Here is a 26,029-nt window from a genome sequence, read left to right as displayed (position 1 = left end):
ACAGGAGGTGGATTGATTCAGTGACTGGGATAATCAGGATGGGAGTGTCAGAAACAATGCGATTGGCACAGGACAGAGCAGAGTTTAGGGCTGTTCTACATAGGGTCGCTACGAGTCGCAAGTGACTCGATGGCATATAACAACAACAACAACATTGGGTTTAAATAGTAAGCCAGATAATTGCAGTATTTTTGAGGAGGGGGAGAAAGTTACAGGAATTTTGAGCTGAATATGTAGTTTATGATCTCAGTGGTGAGTAGCTGAAAGCACATTTTCGTGTTTTTTTCTTTTCTTTTAATTTTTATTAATTTTTGTGTGTGTACTGTCAAATCACATCTGACTGGTACAGGAGGAGGACATCGCCCCTCCTTCACCAGCAGAGCATCTGGTGGATTCGAACCATTCATTAAAAGCACATTTTCATCTTGCAATTGCTTTGCCTAGAAATGCCAATTTTCATGTGAGAATCACATCAAGTTTTTAGGGTTTGTTCCCCCCCCCCCCAAAGAAATAAACAGGCCTTTATTGCATAGTTTAAGAGCAATGCCAAGTGTTCAGATGGTGTGTGGGCAGTCAAGGACAGTTACTTTTAAAAGGGGATTTTAGGGAGGACTGAGAAAGAGAAAGATGGTATTTAGTTCAGAATTTTGCATGAGGATCCTGCTAATTAACTTGGGTTTGGGCTTTTGTGATCAGGCTCAGAGCCTTATCAGGATCCATTGTCTGGTCTGGTGGGCCATAGATATTATCAGGTTTCTTAAAGGAGTGCTTGTCCAGTGTTTGACACTTTCTCTCATTCATTGCCAGCAAGTGGGAACTGACTCATAGCTGATCCTTCATTGCATTTTTTTAGAGACTCCCAAGAGTGGAAATCGCTTATCTTTCTTCCAAAGAGCTGCTGAGTTGCTGGTGGGTTTGAATTGCCAGAGAGGCCTTTGGGTTAGTAGTGTAAATTGCTGCTGTAGGTAAAGGTCCTGAGGGGTTGAGAAAGCAGAAAAAGAAATAAATTAAAAATAAAACCGAAATGTTGGGGTGAGGGTGTAGCTAGCTCTGATCTCCAGCTTCACAAAGAATGCAAATCATCTTCAGCACCCATAGCCCAATTGTGATTCCTCTGAGGTCAGACATGCCTCTACTCTGCCACCTTTGGAGAGTTTATTCAGAAAGTCACAGGTTACAATTCAGGATCAGGAACTCTGAGAATATAATTCTTTAATCAGTTTAGCATCTCTCCTCAGTTTTGCCCAAAAGGCAGATCTCTGTCCTGCTTAGACAAAATGTTTTAAAGTTCTTTTAGCTCTGTAGGTTTCAATGACCACAGAGCAGCAGATTCTGCTGTTAAGTATAAATTTGATGTCTGAAGGTGCTCAGCTCTAGCTCAATGGATTAGCAAACTTAGCTCCTTGACAAATAAGTGCCCAAAGGCGCTAGTTTACCAGCAAGTCTCTCACCCAGAGGCCAAGAAGTCAATCATTGCTTCACGCCACTCTCATGGTTTTCTGCCAGTTCAGCTGCCATTTCTCTACATCTCTTCGGTTCTTTGTTTCCTGGGAATTTCCAGCTCAGAGATTTTGGGTCCAAAAAAGATGGGCTCAACTCTTAGCTTTCCTTTACATTATGTACATTATTAGACTATCTAGTCGCTGTGGTGTGCCACAAACACTTCATATTTGCTTAGAATTACTGAGTCCTGGAGGAGAAGCTGCAGTTTCAAAGGCACACAGTTCAAATTCACCAATTGCTCTGAGGGAAAAGGATGAGCAATCTTGTACTGTGCGATTTACTGGCTGAAAGCCCCCTGGATGGTCAGCTATGAATCAGTTCCAACTCGACAGCACACAGCCACCACCTAGTAATTAGGGAATTTTGGTGGCTTAGTGGAAGAGAGTTGGGCTAATAACCCAAAGGAACCCAGTTGGAATCCAGCCAGATGCTCCATGAGAGAAAGATGGGGAATCTCGTGAGTAATTTACAACCTCTGAAAACCCCACTGGAGGTTCAACTATCAGTTGGTTCTGGTGACTTAGTGTTTAGGAGCTGACCCAAAGGTACAAATCCACCAACTCCAGGGGAGAAACATGGGCAGTTTTCTCCTGTGCAATTACTACATCTGAAAACCCACTGGAGGGTTATCTGTGAGTCGGTTCCAACTCAAAGGTATACAACAACAACATAGTAATTTGGAAACTCCGGTGGCCTAGTTGGTAGAGAGTTGTGCTACCAATCCAAAGGCACATGGTTTGAAGCCACCAGCTGATGTGTAGTAAGGTGGACAGTCTCCTTGCATGTGATTTACTGTCTCTGAAAAGCTTCTGGCAGGTCAGCAGTGAATCTGTTCTGACTCAGTGGCACATGACAACAACATAACCTAGTCATTAGGGAACTCTAGATACCCTAGTAGTAAGGAGTTATACTACCAACCCAAAGGCATGTGGCTCGAATCCACCAGCTGCTTCTCAGAACAATGGACAGTCTCCTCCCATACCATTTACTACCTCAGAAAACTTAACGTAGGTTCAGCTATGAGTTGGTTTTGACTCTCCGACAGTGAGTTTTGAGTGTGTCCTAGTCGTTTGGGAATTACTGTGGCTGGAAGAACCCTATTAAATAATAATCTGCCCTGCAGGAAGGAGTGAGATTAGGGTATAGGTAGAGGGATTAAATATGGGTATATAAGGGGCACTTTCTCTGAGAAAGCATGATGTAGATGGGTTTGCTTGTTGGCAGGGAGGGAATTGTGCAGTTTTCTGAGATTGGGATTAACAGTGTTGGGTGAGTTTGACAAATTCTGTGAGGTTATTTACTATCCTCTCTGTGACACTTGGATTTTGTGGTAAAAGATTTGTATGACAGGTGCTGGTTTTTGTCTGTTCATTGCCATACATCGCGTAGTGAGCTTCAGGGAAACACAGAAGGTCTTTGGCTTAGTGAGAAACATCATCAATCAAAACAGTTCTTGTCCCTGTATGAATTATCAGGGCACTCTGGTGGCCTAGTCGATAGGGAGTTATACTGCCAGCACAAAGGCACAGGCGTCAAATCCACTACCTGCTCCTGTGCAATTTATAGCCTCGTGAAAACCTGCTGGAGGGTCAGCTGTTAGTTCTAATTCTGTGGCCACAAGTTGTTGTTGCAGGACTATCACCAGGAAATAGACATGTCATATGGGTAATTGTTTTGGATTCCTTCATCTGTGCGGGTGAGGGAATAGTGAATGCTTTTGCTTTTCACCTGGTCAACATGGATTCTTTGTTTCTCTTTCAGAGGAGGTGGCCAAGTTGGAGAAGCACTTGATGCTTCTCCGGAAAGAGTATGTCAAACTGCAGAACAAATTGGCAGAGACAGAGAAGAAATGCAGTCTTCTGGCCGCCCGAGTTGACAAGGACAGTGGCAGCGAGTCCTTCATCAGCCGCCTGCTGACGATTGTGGCAGACCTCTATGAGCGGGAGCAGTACAGGTGAGCTCTTGGACATGGGTTATTAGGGAACTAAGCTCCTCTGCTTTGGTCCTGGGTTCCATGGTAGCATGTCTCATCTTACAGTCTTTCCGAGTATTAGTCAGCAAACCTTTCTTCCCTCGAATCTTAGATCCTTGAGGCAAGAATTTTTATTTATTCTGTTCAGTGCTTGTTTTTAGCAGAATGTGGATGTTATGGTGATAGTATCTCTAATGCAGAAAGTATTAATTGTGGTTTCTCTGTCTAGGAATGAGAAGAAAAGATCTCTTTGTTTTAGGGCAGTCAGAAAATGGTTTTGTACCTCATATCACGTATAACGTGATAGTTGAGACTCTTGGTGTTTGAAGTATGGTGACAGAACCTCACAGAAGCTATTGATTTTGATCATCATATGTATGATATGTCTCAGATTTTTGATTGGTAAAATAGAGATAACTGCACAACAGCACTTGGGAGGATTATTAATGAATACATTTAAAGCACTAAGAGCCTGGAGCATAGTAAATACTCACTTGTTATCTGCTGTTAACTCTTCAAATTGATGTTTAAAGCTGTGTAAGATTTAATAGACAATGCTGTTACTAATAGTTGGAGAGGCTGAGTAAAGGCTCAAAGATGGGAAAGTGAGGAGGATAATCAGAAGACCAATTTAGGGAACGTGTCCATATAGAGAACAGTAAGAGAGGGAAGAGAGAATGGATTGCATTGGACGCCAGATTGAAGAATGTGCTTGATCTGGTGAGAGGAATACAGAATAAAGTTGTGGGAACTGTCAGAATCAAAATGACAATTACATAAATAATGTCAAATAGATGAGATTATAAAGAGAAAGGACAGCAGCTATGAGGTAATAAGCACAGGTCAGAAAAGATGGATTGAATTTGGGTGATGGTAATGAGTGCGGAATTGGGAAGGGGGTACGACAGGGTTGTATTCTTTTTCCATTCTTGTTCAATCTATATGCTGAGCAAATTTTCCAAGAAGCTGGACTCAGAGGATTGTGGCATCAGGATTGGCGGAAGACGCATCAATAACATGCATTATGCAGATGATACAACCTTACTTGCTGAAAGTGAGAAGGACTTAAAAGCACTTGTTGCAGAAGATCAAGGAATGCAGCCTTCAGTACGGATTGCGTCTCAATATCAAGAAACAGATTCTTACCACTGGACCAATAGGCAGTATCATGATGGATGGTGAGGAGATTGAAACTGTCAACAGCTTCATCCAGCTTGGATCCACAATTAACATCCTTGATATGAGCAGTCAGGAAATAAAGAAGACACATTGCATTGGGGAAAATCTTCAGTTAGGGACTTTTCCAAATTATTGAGGAGTAGTGATGTAAATTTGAGGACTAAGGTGCATCTAATTCAGGTCATAGCCTTTCCAATTACTATCTGTGCATTTGAGACCTGGACAGTGAATAAGGATGACAGAAAAAGAATTGACACTTTTGAGCTGTGGTCTTGGAGAAGAGCACTGAAATCCTATTGATGGCCAAGAGAACAAACAGATATGTCTTGGAAAGGGTGCAGCCGCAGTGCTCTTTGGAGGCAAGAAGGATGACATACTTTGGCCTCACATACTTGGGACCTATTCCTAGGAGGTGCTATTCCTTGGAGAGGGACATGATGTTGGGAATGATAGAGGGTTGGCGAGGAAGAGGAAGACCCTCAGCCAGGTGGATTGACAAGGTGACTGCTGCATTGGGCTCTTGTGTGTTAGGAAGTGGGAAGATGATGCAGGGCAGGATTGGGTTTAGGTCTTTTGTTCATAGGGTCGCTAGGAGTCATACTCGACTCGATGGATGGCACCTAACAACAACAACGGAAACAAAGCATTAAGACATAAGTGTGCACTTAAGGAAAGGTGTGGTGGATATTTGGATCAAATAAGATAAAAATGTAGAACTGCCACCTACCATCTTAATTCTTTCTAAAAGGAAGAAAATTTTAATACACCAAAAATTTAAAAAACCAAATAATCTGATTAAAGGCCAGTCCTTTGAATTGCAGTTAGATTTGGATTAGTACCTTTTCTTCCTCTTTTTCTGTGGTCAAAGGAATAATTGTCTAGTTTTAAAGCAGACACTCGATTTCCAAAATAGAAAATGGATAATACCATGTCCCTGTAAGCACACATTTTGTTGGAGAATTTAAATAGTATTTTTATGTGTGTCTTAGTAAGTGGAGTAGCTGAAGGGAGATTTAGATATTTTTATAAAAAATGTTGCTACTGTTGTAAAACAGGACTGACATTGGGGTTGGAGAGAGACTGAGAAAGACGGGTTCAATAATGTATACTGTATTGAAACAGATGAGGGAGAAAACTGTTTAAAAGGGATATGTGATTAGGTATTTTTGTCACAACGGGAGTCCAGAGCAAAGGCTGTGTAGTGGAGTGGACCTGGGAGGAGGGATTGTAAAACAATAAAATAATTTTTCGTTTATTTTTCCAAGAGAGGAGTATACTGGGGGGAAGGATTGGGAGGGGAGAAAAGTGCAACAATGAATGAATGGAAATCCAAAGACTCTGTAAATTTTCATTGAAATTAATAATAAAATTTTTTTAAATATATATTTTTGTTGGAAATATGCATAGTAAAGCACACTCCCATTCAGTGTTTTCTATACATAATATTCAGTGACATTGGTTCCATTTTCCACATTGTGTCAACATTCTCTTTTCTGTCCCAGTTTCACTCCTGTTAATTTAAACTCCTTGTCTTTTAGACTTCTCATCTGTGTTTTACAGTAATTTTTATGTATTTTGTCTCATCTGATTTTTTTGAAAAGTGTGTTATTTAAGGGTGAGATTTTTCACTTTTTGATCTTAGCTGCTGTTTAATTTAAATGTGATTTTAGGGAATAATTTTGCTACAGTACTTTAAATAGTATCTCAGGACAATAACCGCAGGGATTCCTCAAGCTTCAGAAAATCCAGTAAGTTTAGATAAGTTACGAATTTGCAATTTTGTTCTACGATTTTCTTTCTTATACTAGGATCTATGTGCTGTGACATGATGAGAAGCGTTGGTAAGGCTGATCAGGTACTAGTAGTTCTTTTGCTCTCAAGGTAGATGAGATTGTGGCTCGTACAGACAGTCCTGTCATCCAGTTTCTTCTCCAGTTCTTGAGTTTCCTTCTTTTTATAGGTTACCAAGTCTTTTCTCCCTTGAAGTGGCTGGGAATTCACACTGCTGACTCTTCTGTTTGCAGCCAAGTGTAAAACCATTGAGTTTCCAGGAGTCCTTATATATAGCAAACATAGCATTTGTGAGTTGATGACTTTTCTTGTGATGCCACAACTTAATGACTGCCATTATATCAGTCAGGCTATATAAAGTTAAGGGAGCTCTGGTGGCCTAGTGAGTAAAGTTTGAGTCTACCGGCTGCTCTTCAGAAGAAGACAGAGGGGAATCTCCTCCCATGCCATTTATTGTCTCTGAAAATCCAGTGGAAGATCAACTATGAGTTGGTTCTGACTCAACAGCACCTAACAGCAATATAAAATTAAGCCACATTTCCCATCTCCATAAACAAAAAGTGACTACTGCATAGAGAATGGAGAGCTCTGGTGGCCTAGAGGTAAGGAATTGTGCTGCCAGTCTTAAGGCACATGGCTTGAATCTGCCAGCTGCTCCACACATAATATCCTATGTGATATACTGCCTCTGAAAACCTGCTAGCAGGTCAGCTACAGGTTGGTTCCGACTCAGTGGTACTGAACAATAACAGCATCCCAGAGAGTGTTTTCCACTCCTCCCCCTCACTGCTGCTAATCCTGGTAACCACTAGTGAACCTTGGTCTCTGTGCATTTGTTAGTTAGGTGCCCTGGTGGTGCATTGGTTAAAACAGTTGACTGCTAACCAGAAAGTTGCTTTGAATTCACCAGCTCTTCAGTGGGAGAAAGGGCATTGTGTTTGGAAACCTTATAGAAGCATTTTTACTATGTGCTGGTTCTGCTGTGTTGCTCTGAGTTGGAACTGACGCTGGGTCAGTGAGTGTGGGATTTTGGTCTGGTGTATTTATCCTGGTGATATGATCCATAGGGAGCTGCACTGCTAACCCAGACGCTGACCCTCTCTAATAGTTCAAAGCCACCAGTACCCTACTAACCAAAAGATCAGGCTCTTCTTGGTCGGTTACAGTCTTCAAGGTCCACTGGAGGGTCACCTATGAGTTGGTTCTGACTAGTTGGCAGTGAGTTGAGACTGATTTATTCTTGTCATTTCATAAAAGTAAAATCATACAGTTTTTGGGTTTTAATTTTTTATTTTTTACTCAACATGTCTTCTAGGTTCATCCATGTTGAAAAATTATGTTTTAATATTTTTGAATGAGAAATGTGGAAAAAACTGAAATTTATTTTTACATAAATTCAGAAGACTTCTGTTTCATAAAGAATAAAAATGCTAGTTTGATTTTATTCTATATTGCATCATTTCTTTTAACAGCCAAACTTTATCAATCCCATTGAAGTGCTTATTGAGAAACTTTAACAAGACCCTCTTTTTTTCCCCTTTTCTCCAGAATGTCCTTTGCTCCAGTGCCCTGGTACCCATATTTTGAAAGGAAAAACTTTATAATTGACTAGAATGAAACAAGAGATATTAGTAGGCTTCTGATTGTGCATAGAATATTTACAGGTTTATCAGATTTTCCATTTTTTGAATTTTTTTATATTACTAATAAAATGACTAATTAGATTATTTCCTTTTGCTACATCAAACAGCTCAAATATCCAGCCACAAACAAATGAAATGAGAAATTATGGTACATTCACACGATGGAACACTATGCAGCAATGATTTTGTAAATCACTACCTAACTTGGGAGGGACTGGAGAACATTATGCTAAATGAACTAAGTCAGTCCCATAAGGACAAACACTGTAGAGATCATTGTTGTAGAACGTGCATAGGATCTGAGTTGGGGAGGAGGGGAGAGGGTCCTATAATTTGATGAGTGGAGGAAGAAATGAGAAATATCCAATGTGAAAAACAATGTATACAAACTTTCTAAGTAAATGATTATAAAATAAAAATTTAATTTTAAAAAGAGGGGGTGGGAAACGAACTGATGTTCGTGAGTCATAGAAATTTTCTTTTTTTTAAAATTTAAATTTATTATTAATTTCAGTAAAAATTTACAAAGACTTTGGATTTCCATTAATTCATTGTTGCACTTTTCTCCCCTCCCAACCCTCCCCCCTAGTACATTACCCTCTTGGAAAAGTAAAAGAAAAATTCTTTCATTGTTTTACGAACCCTCCCCTAGGTCCACTCTACCATGTATCCTTAGCTCTAGACTCCTGTCATGACAAAAATACCTAATCACATATCCCTTTTTTAAACAGTTTCCTCCCTCATCTGTTTCAATGCAGTATACATTATTGAACCCATCTTTCTCAGTCTCTCCCCAACCCCAAAGTCAGTCCTGTTTTACAACAGTGGCACCATGCAGTATTTGTCCTTTTGTGACTGAGATACTTCACTCAGCATAATGTCCTCCATGATCACCCATTTTGAATAATCTTGCATGAGTTCCTTGTTTTTCAATGCAGCGTAGTATTCCATTGTGTGAATATACCAGTGCTTCTATATCCATTCATTTGTTGATGGGCACTTAGGTTGTTTCCAACTCCTTGCTATTGTGAACAAAGCCGCGATAAACATAGGCGTGCATATATGTGCTTGAATGTCAGTTACGGTCTCTTTGGGGTATATTCCCAGTAGTGGAATTGCTGGGTCAAATGGTATCTCTATTTGCAACTTTTTGAGAAAGTGCCACACCACCTTTCACAGTGGTTGCACCGTTTTACACTTCCACCAACAGTGAATAAGGGTTCCAGTTTCTCCACAACCTCGCCAGCATTTGTTGCTTGCTGTTCTGTTAAATTTTGCTATTCTGTCTGGGGTGAGATGGTATCGCATAGTTGTTTTAATTTGCATCTCTCTTAGAGCTAGGGATTTTGAACATTTCTTCATGTGCTTATTAGCCAACTGAATGTCATCTTCAGTGAAGTGAGAAATTTTCATTGAGCCATTCACTTAATGAAAGAAGTTGTGGTGTAGGGTGTTACCCTGCTAACCAAAAGGTTACTGGTTTAAGTCCACCAACTGCTTCACCAAAGAAAGATGAAATAGTCTTATACTGTAAAGCCTTGGAAGCCTGACAGGTTTTTTGGGGGTTTTTTACTTTTGTAATTTGTGACCAAGAGTCATGTATGTAGTTGAAGCAGTAGAGATGCTGAGTATCATTTATTAGAACATAATACTTTTTTGTAAGTACATTCAGATTGTTATAAATTGTGCTTTGGCCTTGCTCGGCTGCCTGCTCAACTACCGTGTGAACTTCACCTTCTACCCACGCCGCACGCTGCTGCAGCATGAGGCCCCACTCTGGATGGACCAGCTCTGCACTGGCTGCATGAAGACACCCTTCCTGGGCGACATGGCTCCCATCCGCTGAGGGCAGCTTTATTGTCCCAGACAAGCTCCCAGCCCTCTTGCCCTGCCCGCTCTGGGCATCTGTCCAGACAAGCAATAAAGGCCGTTCGTCTCCTTCAAAAAAAAAAAAATTAAAAAAATAAGTAAATTGTGCTTTGTAAATAACTAGCACTAGATGATACATAGATGATAGACATGTAGATATATGATATGATAAATATAGCATTTGCTCCAGAAGATCAAGGAATGCAGCCTTCAGTATAGATTCCATCTCAATGTCAAGAAAACAAAGATTCATACCACTGATCCAATAGGCAGTGTTATGATGGAGAGGAGATTGAAACTGTCAATAGCTTCATCTTGCTTGGATCCACTATACCCTTGGTACAAGCAGCCAGGAAATAAGGAGAAGAATTGCACTGGGAAAATCTGCATTTAGGGACCTCTCCAAATTAATGAGAAGTAGTGATGTTAGTTTGAGGACTAAGGTGCATCTGATTTAGGCTATGGTCTTTCCATTTACTAGCTATGCATCCTGGACAGTGAATAAGGATGACAGAAAAAGAATTGCCACTTTTGAGCTGTGGTGTTGGAGAAGAGCACTGAACATTCCATAGATGGCCAAGAGAATGAATAGAAAAAGAGCCAGAGTACTCTTAGGAGGCAAGAATGATGAGACTTCACCTCAGATACTTGGGACATATTGCTAGGAGGTGCTTTTCCTTGAATGATGTTCACATGATGATGGGAAGGATGGAGGGTCAGCGAATGAGAGGAAGACCCTAAACCAGGTGGATTGACAGGTGACTGCTGCAGTGGGCTCTTGTGTGTCAGGAAGTGTGAGGATGGCACAGGACAAGACTAGGTTCAGATCTTTTGTTCATAGGGTCGCTTTGAGTTGTGCTTGACTCATTGGCACCTAACAATAAATAGCTAGCTTCCTGTTTTCATTAGAAATAATGAATATCCTCTTAATCTGCCATCTGTTATAATTAGTTGACACCTAGCTTTAAATAAAACTGGAATTGTTGGTACTCTTATGTGATTTTAAAGTTATGTTCTAGAGAGTGCTTTTATGGAGTGAGATGTGTTGGGATTAATCATTATATAAACACTATTCTGTTGGGGGTTTTAAAAATTTGTCTAGTACTTTTTTTTGTTTCATTTATAAAGATTTTGCAGAGTGATGATTTTAAAGGGGAATATAAAAAATTTTAAATCATAGGTAAATATAAGCAGGATGATAACAATGAAACCATTTTTAGCGAGCTTTGGTTTGCTGCCAGATGAGCCATATGGCACATGCTCTTGACAGCCCACTGGGTAGTCTGTAAATTTTTGTTAGCTTTCCAGATGCTTTCCTCCCTTAGCATTTGCCATTTCAGTGTTAAATATTTATCTAGAAAGCTCTTTTGCTTTTAATACACTAGTATGTCAATACAGAAACATGTTTTGTAGAAAAAATAATTTTTCATCTCATTTCTATATAATTATTGAGTAAAAAATGACTGACCAATATTAGGTCTAAATGTTTTCTGATGAGGACATGGAAAATTGGTATTGTGTTTCATATTCTTTTTTTTATTTGATTCGTATTCTCAACTGTTTTGTCGAATGGAATTTGTTGGCTATTTTTCTCGTTAACCTCACATCAGCATTAGTATGGACTGTCAGCGGCACTGGAACCTTAAAGCTGTCATTAACAATCTTTAAGCTGTCCAACTTTTTCTCCTTGATGACTTATCCTGCATAAAACATTTCCTAGTTTGTGTCTGAATTGTAATCATTCTTCTTAAACTTACAGATTCACAATCACAAGCATTTTATTAAGGAATACCTTTGGGAGCAGAAGTTAGACATAGAAGGTTTGCCTGGCAGTGTATTCTAAAACACAAGCCGTCAGAATTCAGTGCTAGCATGTAAAAAGAGTTTGTGGATTATGTTTTTTGTGCTGATGTATGTTCATTAATTAATATACTCTTTGTAACTATTTAAATAGCCAGCTTCCGGTTTTCATTGGAAAGAATGTATACCTTGTTAATCTGATCTGTTATAATTACTTGCAGCTTAACCTTTAATAAAACTAGAATTATTTAATGACACTAGATACCTCTCTTTTTATATCTGTTGATGTTTTTCTCTGTCAGCGATCTGAAGATAAAGGTTGGGGGCAGGTGCATCAGTGCTCACAAGTTTGTCCTGGCAGCCCGCAGCGACAGCTGGAGTCTGGCCAACTTGTCTTCCATCCAGGAACTGGACCTATCAGGTGAGCCTCTGACCCATCAGAGACTTAAAACTGTCAGCACAGGCACTCATGGAAGAAGGTTCTGGATTTTCATTTTGTAATGCTTGTAGTTTACTGAAAGTAGAATGCTATCAATTGATAGTGCCTAGCAATTAGTGACATGATTGATGAGTCACTGGGTTGAACTTTAGTGGCTACTTCTGCTTGGTACTTGGCTAACTAATAAAAACATTTAAAAAAACGAACCAGTAAACAATAGCAAAAACAAAACAGAAAACCTCAAAAACATCATTATAGTTTATAAATAGAAGGATCTGTCCAAAAAGCATTTTGCTTATAAGTACTTTTTCTAGTTTCTTTTTTTTAAATAGTTAATTTTATAATGAAAGTTTACAGAGACTTTGGATTTCCATTCATTCATTGTTGCATTTTTCTCCCTGCCCACCCTTTTCCCCAATTTGCTCTTCTCTTTGAAAAGTAAAAGAAAAATTCTTTCATTGTTATACAGTCCCTCCCCCCCAAGTCCACTCCACTATGCTGCCTTCATTCTTGACTCCTGTCATGACGGTAATACCTAATCATATATCCGTTTTAAACAGTTTTCTCCCTTGTCTATTTCAATGTAGTATACATTATTTATCTCCTCTTTCTCAGTCTCCCCCCAACCCTGATGTCACTCATTTTACAACAGCGGCACTATGAAGTATTTGTCCTTTTGTGACTGAGATATTTCACTCAGCATAATGTTCTCCAGGATCACCCATTTTGTATAATATTTCACAAGTTCCTTGTTTTACATGCAGCATAGTACTCCATTGTGTGAATATACAGAGCTTCTCTTGTCCATTCATTTGTTGATGAACACTTAGGTTGTTTCCAACTCCTTGCTATTGTGAACAAAGCCACAGTAAACATGGGTGTGCATATATCTGCTTGAGTGTCATTTCTGGTTTCTTTAGGGTATATTCCCAGTAGTGGAATTGCTGGGTCAAATTGTATTTCAGTTTGCAACTTTTTGAGAAAGTGCTACTGCCTTCCATAGTGTTACACCATTTCACAATCCCACCACCAGTGAAAAAGGGTTCTAGTTTCTCTGCAACCTTGCCAGTATTTGTTGTTTGCTGTTCTGTTAAATTGTGCTATTCTTACTCAGGTGAAATGGTGAAATGGTACCTCATAGTTGTTTTGCTTTTTTTAGTTTTTAAGACTGAATTAAAAAGTAACATCAGAGGATGCCCATTAGTTTTCTTCAGAATTTAAATAGGTACACACACAGCTTTTCACTGCTTACTTAATGTATGCCACTTTTATGTTGTGTGGAATGTGGTTAAGTCTGGTTTAAGTAGACTTAAAAATGCCATTTTAAAAATATGACTTTAAATCACACTTTGATTTAGTACTGTCTAATTTCTGTTAAGAAAAAAACTAAGATAAACAGCAAATTTTTCATTTGATTCCATTCTTACTAGCTGTGAGATTTGTAATGTGTTGTGAACATTAAGAAGTATTTTTAGAAATGATTGGCTAAGTTAAAACTCTGCTGCATTTTCTCTTTGAACAGACGTTTTGCCAATTATAAAGTCTTAGTTTTATCTTTCTGGGAGCATCATGTTGACTTTGACCCTATACTTGCCATAATGGAGCTCATATTCTGTTGAAAGAAACAGATTGTTAGCAAATCATATCAAGGTAGGGCCATATACACAGCAATATGATTGTTTTATGTATGAAGTACAGAAGAAAGAACATGGAGTGCTAAGAAAGTTTAACCTTAGTAACCTTTATAAGGCTAATTCCCCTGCAACGGTGGTGTTACAGAGGATAATTGGGTATTTACCTCACAGATTTGGGAATGATGTCTAATGTTTCTTCATTGTGAATGAACTCTGTTTATTTATGATAACTTTTAGGATATAATTTGAGGTCCATAAGGCAGAGTTATAAACACATAAACACAAAACATGCTTTCATTTATGCAAGGTTTTCAGTCAGTCATTATCTGGCCATGAGAGGTTTTTAAAGTTCAGGACAGTGTGATATCAATACCTTTAAATGTTCATGCCTCTTGTAAATAGGATGTATGGTTTGGTCTTTGCTGTAAAATTTGCTTTCAGAACTGATCCACTTTAAAGTAAATTATCTTTGAAGCTATAGGGAGTGGCTCCAAGGTAGTGGATCTGTTGTGTATTTTGACCAGCAGCTTTGTAGCTTTGCCCAGGCATCCATGTGATGCCTGAATCTGGGGTTACAACAGATGAAATTGCCTGGGAAGCCTGTGTGTTACGTGATACCTGGAAACACCAACTTCACATGACTTGCGTGCAAATTTAGGAAGATTGGAAATAGGTTCTTGTAAACAAATGTGTATAAATAGCATAAGAACTATGTTTTTTAAATGGTTGAGCTTTTTCCTTTTTATCAGACTTGATTAAATTAATTTCATTAATTTTTGTATTTTGTTCCTCCAGAAGCGTTTAATTTACATAACAGATATTGAAAATGCCAGGCACTTTACAAAGTACTGATGATAAAATTGTATGAAAATAGATTTCTACTTGCAGAGAAACTACGTTCTTAGGGAAGTTGATTTTCATGGCTCTGGATGTCAGAAGAAACTCTGAAGATTGCACTGGAGCATAGAGAAGCCAAAGCACAAGGAAGAATTCAAGATACTAAAGAGCTGAACAGAAGATTCCAAAAGGCTGCTCGGAATGACAAAGCAAAATACTACAATGAAATGTGCGAGGAGCTAGAGTCAGAAAATCAAAAGGGCCGAACTCGCTCAGCATTTCTTAAGCTCAAGGAACTGAAGAACAGATTCAAACCTAGAGTTGCTGTAATCAAGGATGCTTTGGGCAGAATATTAAATGATCCAGGAAGTATTAAAAGAAGATGGAAGGAATATACTGAGTCATTATATAGAAAGGAATTGGCAGATACAGAGGAATTTAAAGAAATAACATATGAGCAAGAGCCTATGGTGATGAAGGAAGAAGTTTAAGCTGCTTTGAAGGAAATAGCAAAAAATAAGGCCCCAGGAATAGATGGTATACCAATTGAAGTATTTCGGATAACAGATGTTGCCCTGGATGTGCTCACCAAGTTGTGCCAAGAAATCTGGAGAACAACCACTTGGCCGACTGGAAGAGATCTATATTTGTTCCCATTCCAAAGAAAGGTGACCCAGCTGAGTGTGGAAACTACAGAACAGTGTCATTGATTTCACATGCAAGCAAGATTCTACTGAAGATCATCCAAAAACGATTAGAACAGCACATCAGCAGAGAACTGCCGGAAGTCCAGGCTGGGTTTAGAAGGGGTCGTGGTACTAGGGATATCGTTGCTGATGTTAGATGGATCTTGGCTGAAAGCAGGGAATACCAGAAGAATGTCTATCTGTGTTTCATTGATTATGCAAAGGCATTTGACTGTATGGATCATAACAAACTGTGGCTGACTCTGAGAAGAATGGGAATCCCAGAACATTTAATTGTGCTAATGCGAAACCTATGCTTGGACCAAGAGGCAGTAGTCAGAACAGAGCAGGGTAACACTGCATGGTTCAAAATTGGGACGGGTGTACACCAGGGATGCATCCTGTCTCCATACCTTTTCAACATGTATGCAGAGCAGATTATCCAAGAGGCTGGGCTCTATGAGGAGAATTGTGGCATCAGGATTGGTGGAAGATTTATTAACAATCTCCGTTATGCAGGTGACACAACCCTGCTTGCTGAAACTGAGGAGGACCTCATGCACTTTCTGCGAAGGGTCAAGGACTGCATCCTTCAGTATGGACTAAGGCTCAATGTCAAGAAGACAAAGATTCTCGCCACTGGACCAATTAGCAGCGTCAGGATGGATGACGAAGAGATTGAGAGTGTTCACAGCTTCAGTTTGCTCAGCTCCACAGTCAACACTCTTGGTACCAGCAGTCAGGAAATCAAAAAGCGTATCACGATGGGAAAGTCTGCTGTTAGGGACCTCTCAAAGGTACTCAGGAGCAACAGTGTCTCTCTGGAGACTAAGGTGCACCTGATACAGGTCATGGTGTTTGCAATCGCTTGTTATGCATCAGAGAGTTGGACAATGACTAGGGAGGACAGAAGGAGAGTGGATGCTTTTGAGCTGTGGTGCTGGAGAAGGGTACTGAATGTACCATGGACTGCCAGGAAAACAAACAGATTCATCTTGGAGAGGATTAAACCAAGTTACTCCTTGGAGGCAAAGATTCTGGGGCTTCGTCTGACATACTTTGGACATGTTGCCAGGAGGGACGGGTCCTTGGAGAGGGACATCATGCTTGGGAGGGTGGAGGGACAGCGCAGGAGGGGAAGACCCTCTATGAGATGGATTGATTCAGTGACTGGGGTAATCGGGATGGGTGTGTCAGAGGCAGTGCGGTTGGCACAGGATAGAGCAGGGTTTAGAGCTGTTGTGCATAGGGTCGCTATGAGTCGGAAACGACTCGACGGCACATAACAACAACAACAGCCTTTTCTTTTGAAGTTTTTTTCTCATTGGTAATGTTAGTTTTTGTTAGGCAGCTTCCAGTGGATTCTGCTTCATGGAGACCCTACAAACAACAACAAAACCCTACCCTGTACTACCTGATCCTCACAACCTTTGCTGTGGTTCAGCCATTATTGTAGCTACTGTGTTAGTCCAGCTTGTTGAGGGCCTTCCTTTTTTAGAGGACAAAGCATGATGTATGAAACACAGTGCATCCAGAACATATGAGAGGAAGTCTTGCCTTCCTGGTTTCTAAGGAACATTTTGGCTATACTTCTTTTAAGACAGGTTTGTTTATTCTGGGATTTCATGTTATATTCAGTATTTGTCACCACCAACAACACTACAGTGCAAAGACATCAAATCTTTGATATTCCTTACTCATCTGACAGTGCATACATATGCAAAAATTCCAAAATACATTAATGCCCTTGAAACCCACCCATAGGTGACCCTTCAGTGCTTTATCAGAGGCTATAAACAGCACAAGAGGAGATTGCCCTTCTTTCTCCCCAGCATTAGCTGGAGGATCCAAAACACCTGTTTTTGGCACAACTCCTTACCCACTAGGCCTCCAGAATCTCCTCATTGTATACATAAGAGGCATTGAAAATACTGTGGCTGGCTTCAGGGTGCTTTAGTCTTCTAAGGGACTTGGCTTGATTCCTTGGCAGCTGCTTCACGGAGTGTTGATTGTGGATCTAGGTAAAATGAAATCCTTGATAACTTCATTCTTTTAATTGGTCATGATGTTACTACTTACTTGTCAGTTGTGACAATTTTTGTTTTCTTTATGTTGAAGTTCACTTCATATGGAAGGCTGTGCCCTCTGATCTCCATCTGTTTGGAAGCCTGTGCTCTTTCACTGTGCAGTCTAAGTGCTCTTCAGAGCACTGCTTTCCTAACTAGGCTGAAAAGGAGAAAGGAAGGATGCCCTCTTCTCTTCAGAATAGCATCTCGGGACCTAGAGCACATTCCAGGAAGCTGATTGATTCATGCCATACACTTTTAATGTCGAAATAATTGGGAGACTTTAAATTCAAAACACACACTACTTAAATTCTATTCCGTCTATGACATTCTTGAGGCCATTGCTGCAGTCCCTGTGTCAAGCCATCTGATTGAAGGTCTCTTTTTCTGACCCTCTGTTTTTGCAGGTACAATGTTCCTTTCCAAGCAGTATGGCTTAGCAGTATGCCCAGAGTATGTGAGTTAAAGCTTTATCACTTTTGCATTTAAGGAGAGCTGGCTCTACATTCTCCAAGACATATCTGTTTGTTCTCTTGACAGTCCTTTTGTTTTCTTAATTTTGAAGTGTAATCCATATTGAAGGCTGTATTCTCTGATATTCTGCAGTTAAGTGCTTCAGGTCTTCCTCACTTTGAGCAAACAGTTTTGTGTCATCTGCATTGTGTAGGTTATTGATGAGTCTTCCTCTGATCCTGATGCCACATTCTTCGTGGACTCCAGCTTCTTGAATAATTTGCTTAGCATACACATTGAGTATGTATGGAGAAAGGAAACAACCCTGATGGATAGCTTCCTTAATTTCAAACCATGTAGTGTTCTCTTGCTGTATTGATACAACAACCTCTTGGCCTGGGTATAGATTTCACATGAGCACAATTAAGACCTGTGGGATTCCCATTCTTCTCAATGTTAGCTATAACTTGTTGTGATCCCACACAATCAAATGCCTTTGCATAGTCAATAATAGATATTCTTCTGGTATTCTCTGCTTTCAGCGAAGATCCGTCTGACATCAGTAGTGATGTCCCTCGTGCCACGTCCTCTTCTAAGTCCAACTTGAGCTTCTGGCTATTCTCTGTCTGTAGTATTCTAGCAGTATTTTAATGATCTTTAGCAGTATTTTGCTTGTATGTGACATTAATGATATTGTTTGATAATTTCTGTTGGATTGCCCTTTTTTGGAATGGGAACAAATATGAATCTCTTCCAGTCGGTCAGTTGGCTAGGCAGCTGTCCTCCAAACTTCAGACGTAGATTGGTGAGCATGTCCAGGGCTGCATCTGTGAGTTGAAACAGGTCAGTTGGTATTCCAACGATTCCTGGGCCATTATTTTTGGCCAATGCTTTCAGTACAGCTTGAACTTCTTCCTTCATTACTATTGGACCAACATGGTTATGATTTTTTATTATGGTAACACTGTGAGGTGTTCCAGATGCTTTAGAAGGTCTGTTTTGAAGAAGGAGAGTTTTTTGCATGCTTTCTCCATTCAAAGAGCTTATGATCCTCTGACATAAGAGCTTATGGTATGAGTTAGTCAGCTTCCTGGAATGTGTTCTGGGTTTTGAGAAGCTATTCCAAAGAACATGTAGCATCATTCCTTTTTCCTTTTCAGCCTGCTGAGGAAAGCTGTGCTCTGTGGAGAACCCGGAGACCCGGGACTTGCCAGTATAAAGAGCACAGGCTTCCAGACTCTGTGCTGAGGCATCTGTAATGTTCCTACAAAGTCAAAGGGGAGTGGCTGATAATTTAAATATTCAAGAGAAACACAGCAACACTCAACATCTGTTGAATCCTATGTGAACTAGCGCAAGGTTGTTCAAGTCTAGTGTTAGATTGTGCTATGCTTCTTTTGATGATATTTATGGTGGTTATAAAATATGCCCATATTTGATGTTCTCTTTTCAGATATGCAGCCCAATTCCTCGCCTCTCAAGTGTTAGTCTGTACCTGAAGATTCACTGCTGATGAATAGAATGACAGAAATGACATACTACTTCAGAAATAGGCTCAAAAAGCCATTGTGGTTGGCTTGTGCTGGTTCTCGGATTGCTTGCTTGCTTTGTAGAAAGTTAGCTGCCATCAGGAGAACACTCAGACAGCCTCATGGCATCCTGCCAGTAGCCAGGGGCGTGAGCCCAGCTTCTGGGATAGAATCTTCCAGTTAGGTCTTCGATGACAGCTGCCCTGGCCAGCAGCTTGAGTGCAGTCTCATAGGGGATTGTGAGCCAGAACTACCCAGTCAAGCTGCTTCTGGATTCTTGAATCTAAGAAACTCTGAGATGTGACAAAGGTTTACTGTTTTAAACCAGGTTAGACAGTGTTACATCTTTACAAAGGGGGATTTTTGGCAGTCAGAATGTTGTTGTTGTTTGTTGTTATGTGCTGTCGAGTCGCCTGCAACTCATAGTGACCCTATGTACAACAGCTCTAAACTCCGCTCTGTCCTGTGCCAATCGCACTGTCTCTGACACTCCCATCCCAATTATCCCAGTCACTGAATCAATCCACCTCATAGAGGGTCTTCCTCTCCTGCGCCGTCCCTCCACCCTCCCAAGCATAATGTCCCTCTCTAAGGACTGGTCTCTCCTCACTACATGTCCAAAGTAAGTTAGACGGAGCTTCAGAATCCTTGCCTCCAAGGAGCCACCTGGTTTAACCCTCTCCAGGACAAATCTGTTTGTTTTCCTAGCAGTCCATGGTATTCTCAGTACTCTTCTCCAGCACCACAGCTCAAAGGCATCAGTTCTCCTTCTATCCTCCTTGGTCATTGTACAACTCTCTGATGCATAACAGGTGATTGCGAAGACCATGGCCTGTATCAGACGCACCTTAGTCTCCAGAGAGACACCACTGCTCTTCAGCACTTTGGAGAGGTCCCTAACAGCAGACTTTCCCATGGCAATGCGCCTTTTAATTTCCTGGCTGCTGGTGCCAAGACTGTTGACTGTGGAGCCAAGCAAACTAAAGCTGTGAACAGTCTCAATCTCTTCACCATCCATCCTGATGCTGCCGATTGGTCCAGTGGTGAGAATCTTTGTCTTCTTGACATTGAGCCTCAATCCATATTGTAGGCTGCAGTCCTTGACACTCTGTAGCAGGCGCTTCAGGTCCTCCTCAGTTTCAGCAAGCAGGGTTGTGTCATCCGCATAACGCAGATTGTTGATAAATCGTCCACCAGTCCTGACCCCACATTTCTCCTCACCTTTTGAAGATCAACTTGGATTCCAAATTTTGAGAAATTGTGTGATGCCTAACATATACACATATCCATTAATAAGTATTGTGGTACTTTAATAATAAAAATGATACTTTTTGTTTCTGTTTTTTTACATGGCTTTTAGATTTTTAGGATGTAAGTGCTTACTAAATGAACTTGTTTAAGCCTTGTTTCTTAAAGACAACTGTTAAGCATTTCTTCTGACCTAGTGCATGCTTATGAACAGAGAAAAATTGGGGAACCTTTGTCATAGGCCTTGAAGGCTGCTGATCTTGATTCTGCCACTCACTAGCTGTGTAAATGGAGGAAGCAAGTTATTAGCCTGTCTCTCAGCTTTCCATGGGAAAAAGAAGACCTCATAATATTGTTAGCATATTTAATGTTGGGCCAGAGTGGTGCTTATCCAACCTGTGAATCACCTGGAGATTTTATTAAAATCCAGTTTCTGAAGGACAAGGTTAGAGCCTGAGAAGTGGCATTTCTGAGTTTGCAGGTGAAGCGTGTGATTCTGGTCCAAGGTTCATACCTTGAGTTACAGGGGAGTGAAGACTTGGCTCTGAAGTGTGGCTTCACATTGGAATCACGTGGGAAAATTTCAAAACACTTGTGTGTGAGCATTGCGCCCAGAAATTCTGATTTAATTGATCTGGTTTGAATATTGGGATTTTGAGATTCTGACCCATGATAGCAGTCTACTGAGATTGTTGACTAAAGCAGGGTAGAAATGGTGGTACAGAGGTGATTTTATTGGCTATGTAGCTTATATTATAGCAGGAGAGCTGTAAGTTATACAGTTCTAGGCCCTCTGATAGAATAACTACAGCAGTAGAACACAGACTTTTATTTTAGATTAAAAGTGGATGTCAGAACCAAAAGAAAAGAGTTAACCCAGCAGAGTATGAATAAGGGAAGCCACAGCTACTTTAAAAAGTTGTATTTAAGATAGATTCTTTTTCTTATTACTAAATAGCATCCTTTGTACATAATACTGGATAAGATTTAAAAGCTACACAACACATTAAACAGCAAGAGTTTCTGGAATGCCGTCCTTTAGAGCACTAAAAACATCTACTTTATGTATGGTGGATTCTTCTGTAACAAGGAGCAGACAATCTCCTGTGTGGTTTTCAGCTTTGGGAACTCAGTACGGGGCCAGCTATGAATCAATCCTCAATGAGATGGATTGACATGGTGACTACAGTGATGGCCTCAAATATTTCTGAGATGATAAGGATGGCATAGGATAAGGCAAGGTTCAGGTCCCTTGTACATAGGATCACAGAGTTAGTCGATGGCACTTACCTAACAGCAACTTTGGACAGTTGGTTGTTTTGGTTTCTCCTCTCCCTACTTTCTAATCTTGGGGCTATTACAGATAAATAAAAGCTCTAGAGGCACTGGGCTTCAGGGTGTCTCAGATTGTGGGGATGGTGTAGGATAGGGCAAGGGTTAGATCTGTTTTTCATGAAATTGCTGTGAGTCATACAGCTCTGTTGGCCGGCCTAGTGGATAGAAAGTTATGCTACTAAACCAAAGGTGGGTGGTTTTAATCTGCAGCCCTCAGGCCTGGTTTTAATTGTTTTTGGTCAAATGTTCTTATAAGTGGTATAGCACTGGTCTGTCCATTTTCTGTACAGAGTTAATTCTTGGTTGCTGTGATGCTAAACACTGTGACACTGATGTGTCTTTGTGATAATAGTACCTGTGGTGGACAGTGTTTGGTGGAGCTCCCAGATGAAAACAGGCTTGGAAGCAGGAATGGTATCCACTTCCGAAATAGCTTGCCTCTGGAAACTCTATGAACTTAGAGAAACAATGAAAGTTATACAAGTGTTCAGGTCTTTTGTTCATAGGGTCATTATGAGTCGTCTACAAATTGATGGCACATAACAACAACTACTAGTGGCCTAGTGGATAGAATTGCACTGTCAGTTCCTAGCCCGGCAGTTTCAATTCTGTGGGATAAAGATAGGCATTCACCTCCTGTGCAGTTTATAGTCTGAAAACCTGCTTAAAAATCACCTGATTCAGGTCCACATTCAATGGCACATAAAAACAAGAGAAAATGAAATGCACATAAAAACAAGAGAAAATGAAATGACTGTGTTGAGTTATGTACATATTTCTTTGAAAGGTTCTTTATATAATCTGAATATTAGTAATTTCTTTGAACGTCAAAATTGGCATGTTCTCAGTCTAGAAATAGTTGCACTTTTTAAATTATGTATCTAATGTTGGATGTCAATCTTACACATATGTCCTTTATAAATGTGAATAGTCATAGTTTTCTAAAACAAGTTACTAGGAATTGGCATTGAATTTTGTGTCTCCCCACCCCCACCCCCAATCTACATTCAGTCTCTAGGTTATGTATACCTGACTCATAGGCATCTTGGACTTTGCTCTTTAATGTAAGTTTGCCCTCATTTTGAAATTATTGAACCAATGCCTCCTTGAAATAGTCTTAACGCAGTAATTTTCACTTTTTCCGCGTGCTGGTTTTAAATCATTGAAAAGACTTTGAGCGCTAGAGTTAGGCAAATATCAACTGACCTTGCACTAGAGTAAGGCCAGTAAGAACTGTGTACACCTTTTCGGACTTACCTGAAAATTTGACTTTTAAGACACACAGAGGAATAGATCTCTTTCATGATTTGACAGCTGCCTATACGAATGTTTACTTTTTCTCCTTTGTGCTGTTGATAGTGACTGATACTGATTTTCCTAATGTTACACTAACCTTGCATTCCTGGGATACATCTCATTGTTTTTAGGTTCCACCGAGGTGGCTCTGCCTCATGGTGACCCTGTGTGCAGCAGAGTGAAGCCCTGTCTGATCCTCCCTCAGCCTCGCAATCTCTGCTGTTCTTAAAGTTCAGTGTTGCAGTCACTGTTAGAGTCCATCTCATTGAGTGTCTTCCTCACTTTTTCACTGTCCTGCTACATTTCTAAGCGTGATATCTTCCAGGAACTATCCCCACCTGATAAAATGCCCCAGTGTCTCAGACAGTCTTATTCTTGTTTTAAAGAATCATTCTGACTGCACTTCTTCCAAAACCGACTTAATTGTTCTTTTGCCAGTCCATGGTATATTTGAGAATAACAGTTGAAGATTTAGAACATCTTCCTCAGCTTCTAACAGATAAAGCACAGGATTAAAGAAACAAAATTAACTTACTCAATATGCTTCAGTTTATGGTTAATTGTATATGGATAATTTTATTTCCATTTTGATCTTTGGTTGTCTCAAGTAAATCACAAGGTCTTCAAAGAGTGAGTATGTGCATCTGGGATTATAGTGAAACACACTCAGAAGTTGGGATTTTTGTCCCCCTCTTTTCCTTGGGAGTCACAGATTTTAAGCAATTTGTATGTTTAGACCTCCTTAGAGTAATGGCCTCTCTTGTTGTTATGTGCTGTCGAGTCACTTGCGACTCATAGCGATCCTATGTAAAACAGCCCTAAACTCTGCTCTGTCCTGTGCTAATCACACCGTCTCTGATACACCCATCCCGATTACCCCAGTCACTGAATCAGTCCACCTCATAGAGGGCCTTCCCCTCCTGCGCTGTCCCTCCACCCTACCAAGCATAATGTCCCTCTCCGAGGACCAGTCTCTCCTTACAACATGTCCAAAGTATGCTAGACGGAACCTCAGAATCCTTGCCTCCAAGGAGCCACCTGGTTTAACCCTCTCCAGGTTGAACCTGTTTGTTTTCCTAGCAGTCCATAGTACTCTGAGTACTCTTCTCCAGCACCACAGCTCAAAGGCATCAATTCTCCTTCTTTCCTCCTTAGTTACTGTCCAACTCTCTGATGCATAACAAGTGATAGCAAAAACCATGGTTTGTATCAGACACACCTTAGTCTCCAGAGAGACACCATTGCTCTTCAGTACTTTGGAGGGTCCCTAACAGCAGACTTTCCCATGGCAAAACGTCTTTTTAATTTCCTGGCTACTGGTGCCAAGAGTGTTGATCCAAGCAAACTAAAGCTGTAAACAATCAAATCTCTTCACCGTCCATCCTGATGCAATTGGTCCAGTGGTGAGAATCTTTGTCTTCTTGACATTGAGCCTTAATCCATATTGGAGGCTGCAGTCCTTGACCCTCTGCAGCAAGCGCTTTAGGTCCTCCTCAGTTTCAGCACGCAGGGTTGTGTCATCTGCATAACGCAGATTGTTGATGAATCTTCCACCAATCCTGACACCATACTTCTCCTCTTAGAGCCCAGCCTCCCAGATGATCTGTTCTGCATACAGGTTGAAAAGGTATGGAGACAGGATGCATCCCTGGCGTACACCCTTCACTATTTTGAACCATGCAGTGTTACCCTGCTCTGTTCTGACTACTGCCTCTTGGTCCAAGTATAGGTTTTGCGTTAGCTCTAGCAGCAGGTAAATGTGAAGATCGTGAAGGACACTGGTTTTGCTTCTCAGAGTTCATTCTTTGGTTTATCTGTGTGACTTTTACAGCTCCTTGCTGTAATAGATTGAAGCGGATAGGTGACTTGATTTGCCTAAAAGTACATAGAAGAAAATAGTTCCCTTCTCTGGTTCCTTATTCTGTGCCTAGCCTTATACCACTGGTTGCTAAGCGTGAGTCTCAGCATCCTTTCCAAGTCCTGCCTCAACTCTTCTTTCACCTGCAAAGTGTACTGAGAGTAAATCTCCTCACGGGGTATAATTTGCCTCAGCCCCCTCTTCTCCACTCTAGGTGGAGCTAGTCAGCCATTGCTTAATTACCAAGTTAATAAGGTCTGTCCCTAGTCCAAACTGCACCATACACATATATCCTGGATAATCAAGGAGTGTAGTTGTTAAACTTTATTGAGCTTTGACTTATTTAGTGGTTTTGCCTAGTGCTGAGCTCCACTGTCAGTTTTTTATTCAGTAGATCTGCAGTGGGGCCTGACATTTAGAATATCTAGCACAAGCTAGGGCAAGGTTCAGATCTGTAGTTTATAGGGTTGCTGTGAGTCGCAGTTGACCTGAGCATACCTAATAACAACAGTTTTCCAGGTGATGTTGATTCTGCTAGTCCAGGAGCACACTTTACAAATCACTAGTGTAAACAACGATTGTAAGTGGTCTGCTGACCACCATTTCTCTTATTTAGACTAGTCAAGAGTTGACCTAGTTGAGGTAGTAGTTTAGACGGTTTATACAGTTTTCATCCCAAGCTTTCCCCCAAGTTGCTGTATTACATTTTTTTCTTTTATTAAATTTTATTACTTTTAATGAACATTTACAGAGATTTTGGGTTTCCCTTCATTCATTGTTGCATGTATTACATTTTAACTTTTAAAAAATTACACAACTATTGCATGTTCATGAAATAAAAAGCAAGGGAAAAAAATAAGTCAAAGGAAAAATTTGTTCTTGAATTCTTGA

The 26,029-nt window shown here is 40.4% G+C and overlaps 1 protein-coding gene across 1 annotated transcript in view; it reads left to right on the top strand.

Annotated features, from left to right (window-relative positions):
• The window catches only part of ANKFY1 (ankyrin repeat and FYVE domain containing 1), a 92,531-nt gene that overhangs the window by 18,376 nt on the left and 48,126 nt on the right, over nucleotides 1-26,029 (top strand). The window contains exons 2-3 of the mRNA XM_006899795.1: nucleotides 3,265-3,457; nucleotides 12,060-12,178. Coding sequence (XP_006899857.1) covers nucleotides 3,265-3,457; nucleotides 12,060-12,178 — 312 coding nt within the window. The remainder of the gene's footprint in view (nucleotides 1-3,264; nucleotides 3,458-12,059; nucleotides 12,179-26,029) is intronic.

This window comes from Elephantulus edwardii, unplaced genomic scaffold (genome assembly GCF_000299155.1).
Source record: "Elephantulus edwardii isolate Elephantulus edwardi_28Jun2011 unplaced genomic scaffold, EleEdw1.0 scaffold00267, whole genome shotgun sequence".
NCBI classification, from domain to species: Eukaryota; Metazoa; Chordata; class Mammalia; order Macroscelidea; family Macroscelididae; genus Elephantulus; species Elephantulus edwardii.
The sequence above is the reverse complement of the archived record's forward strand: the minus strand, read 5'-3'. Positions and strand labels throughout refer to the sequence as shown.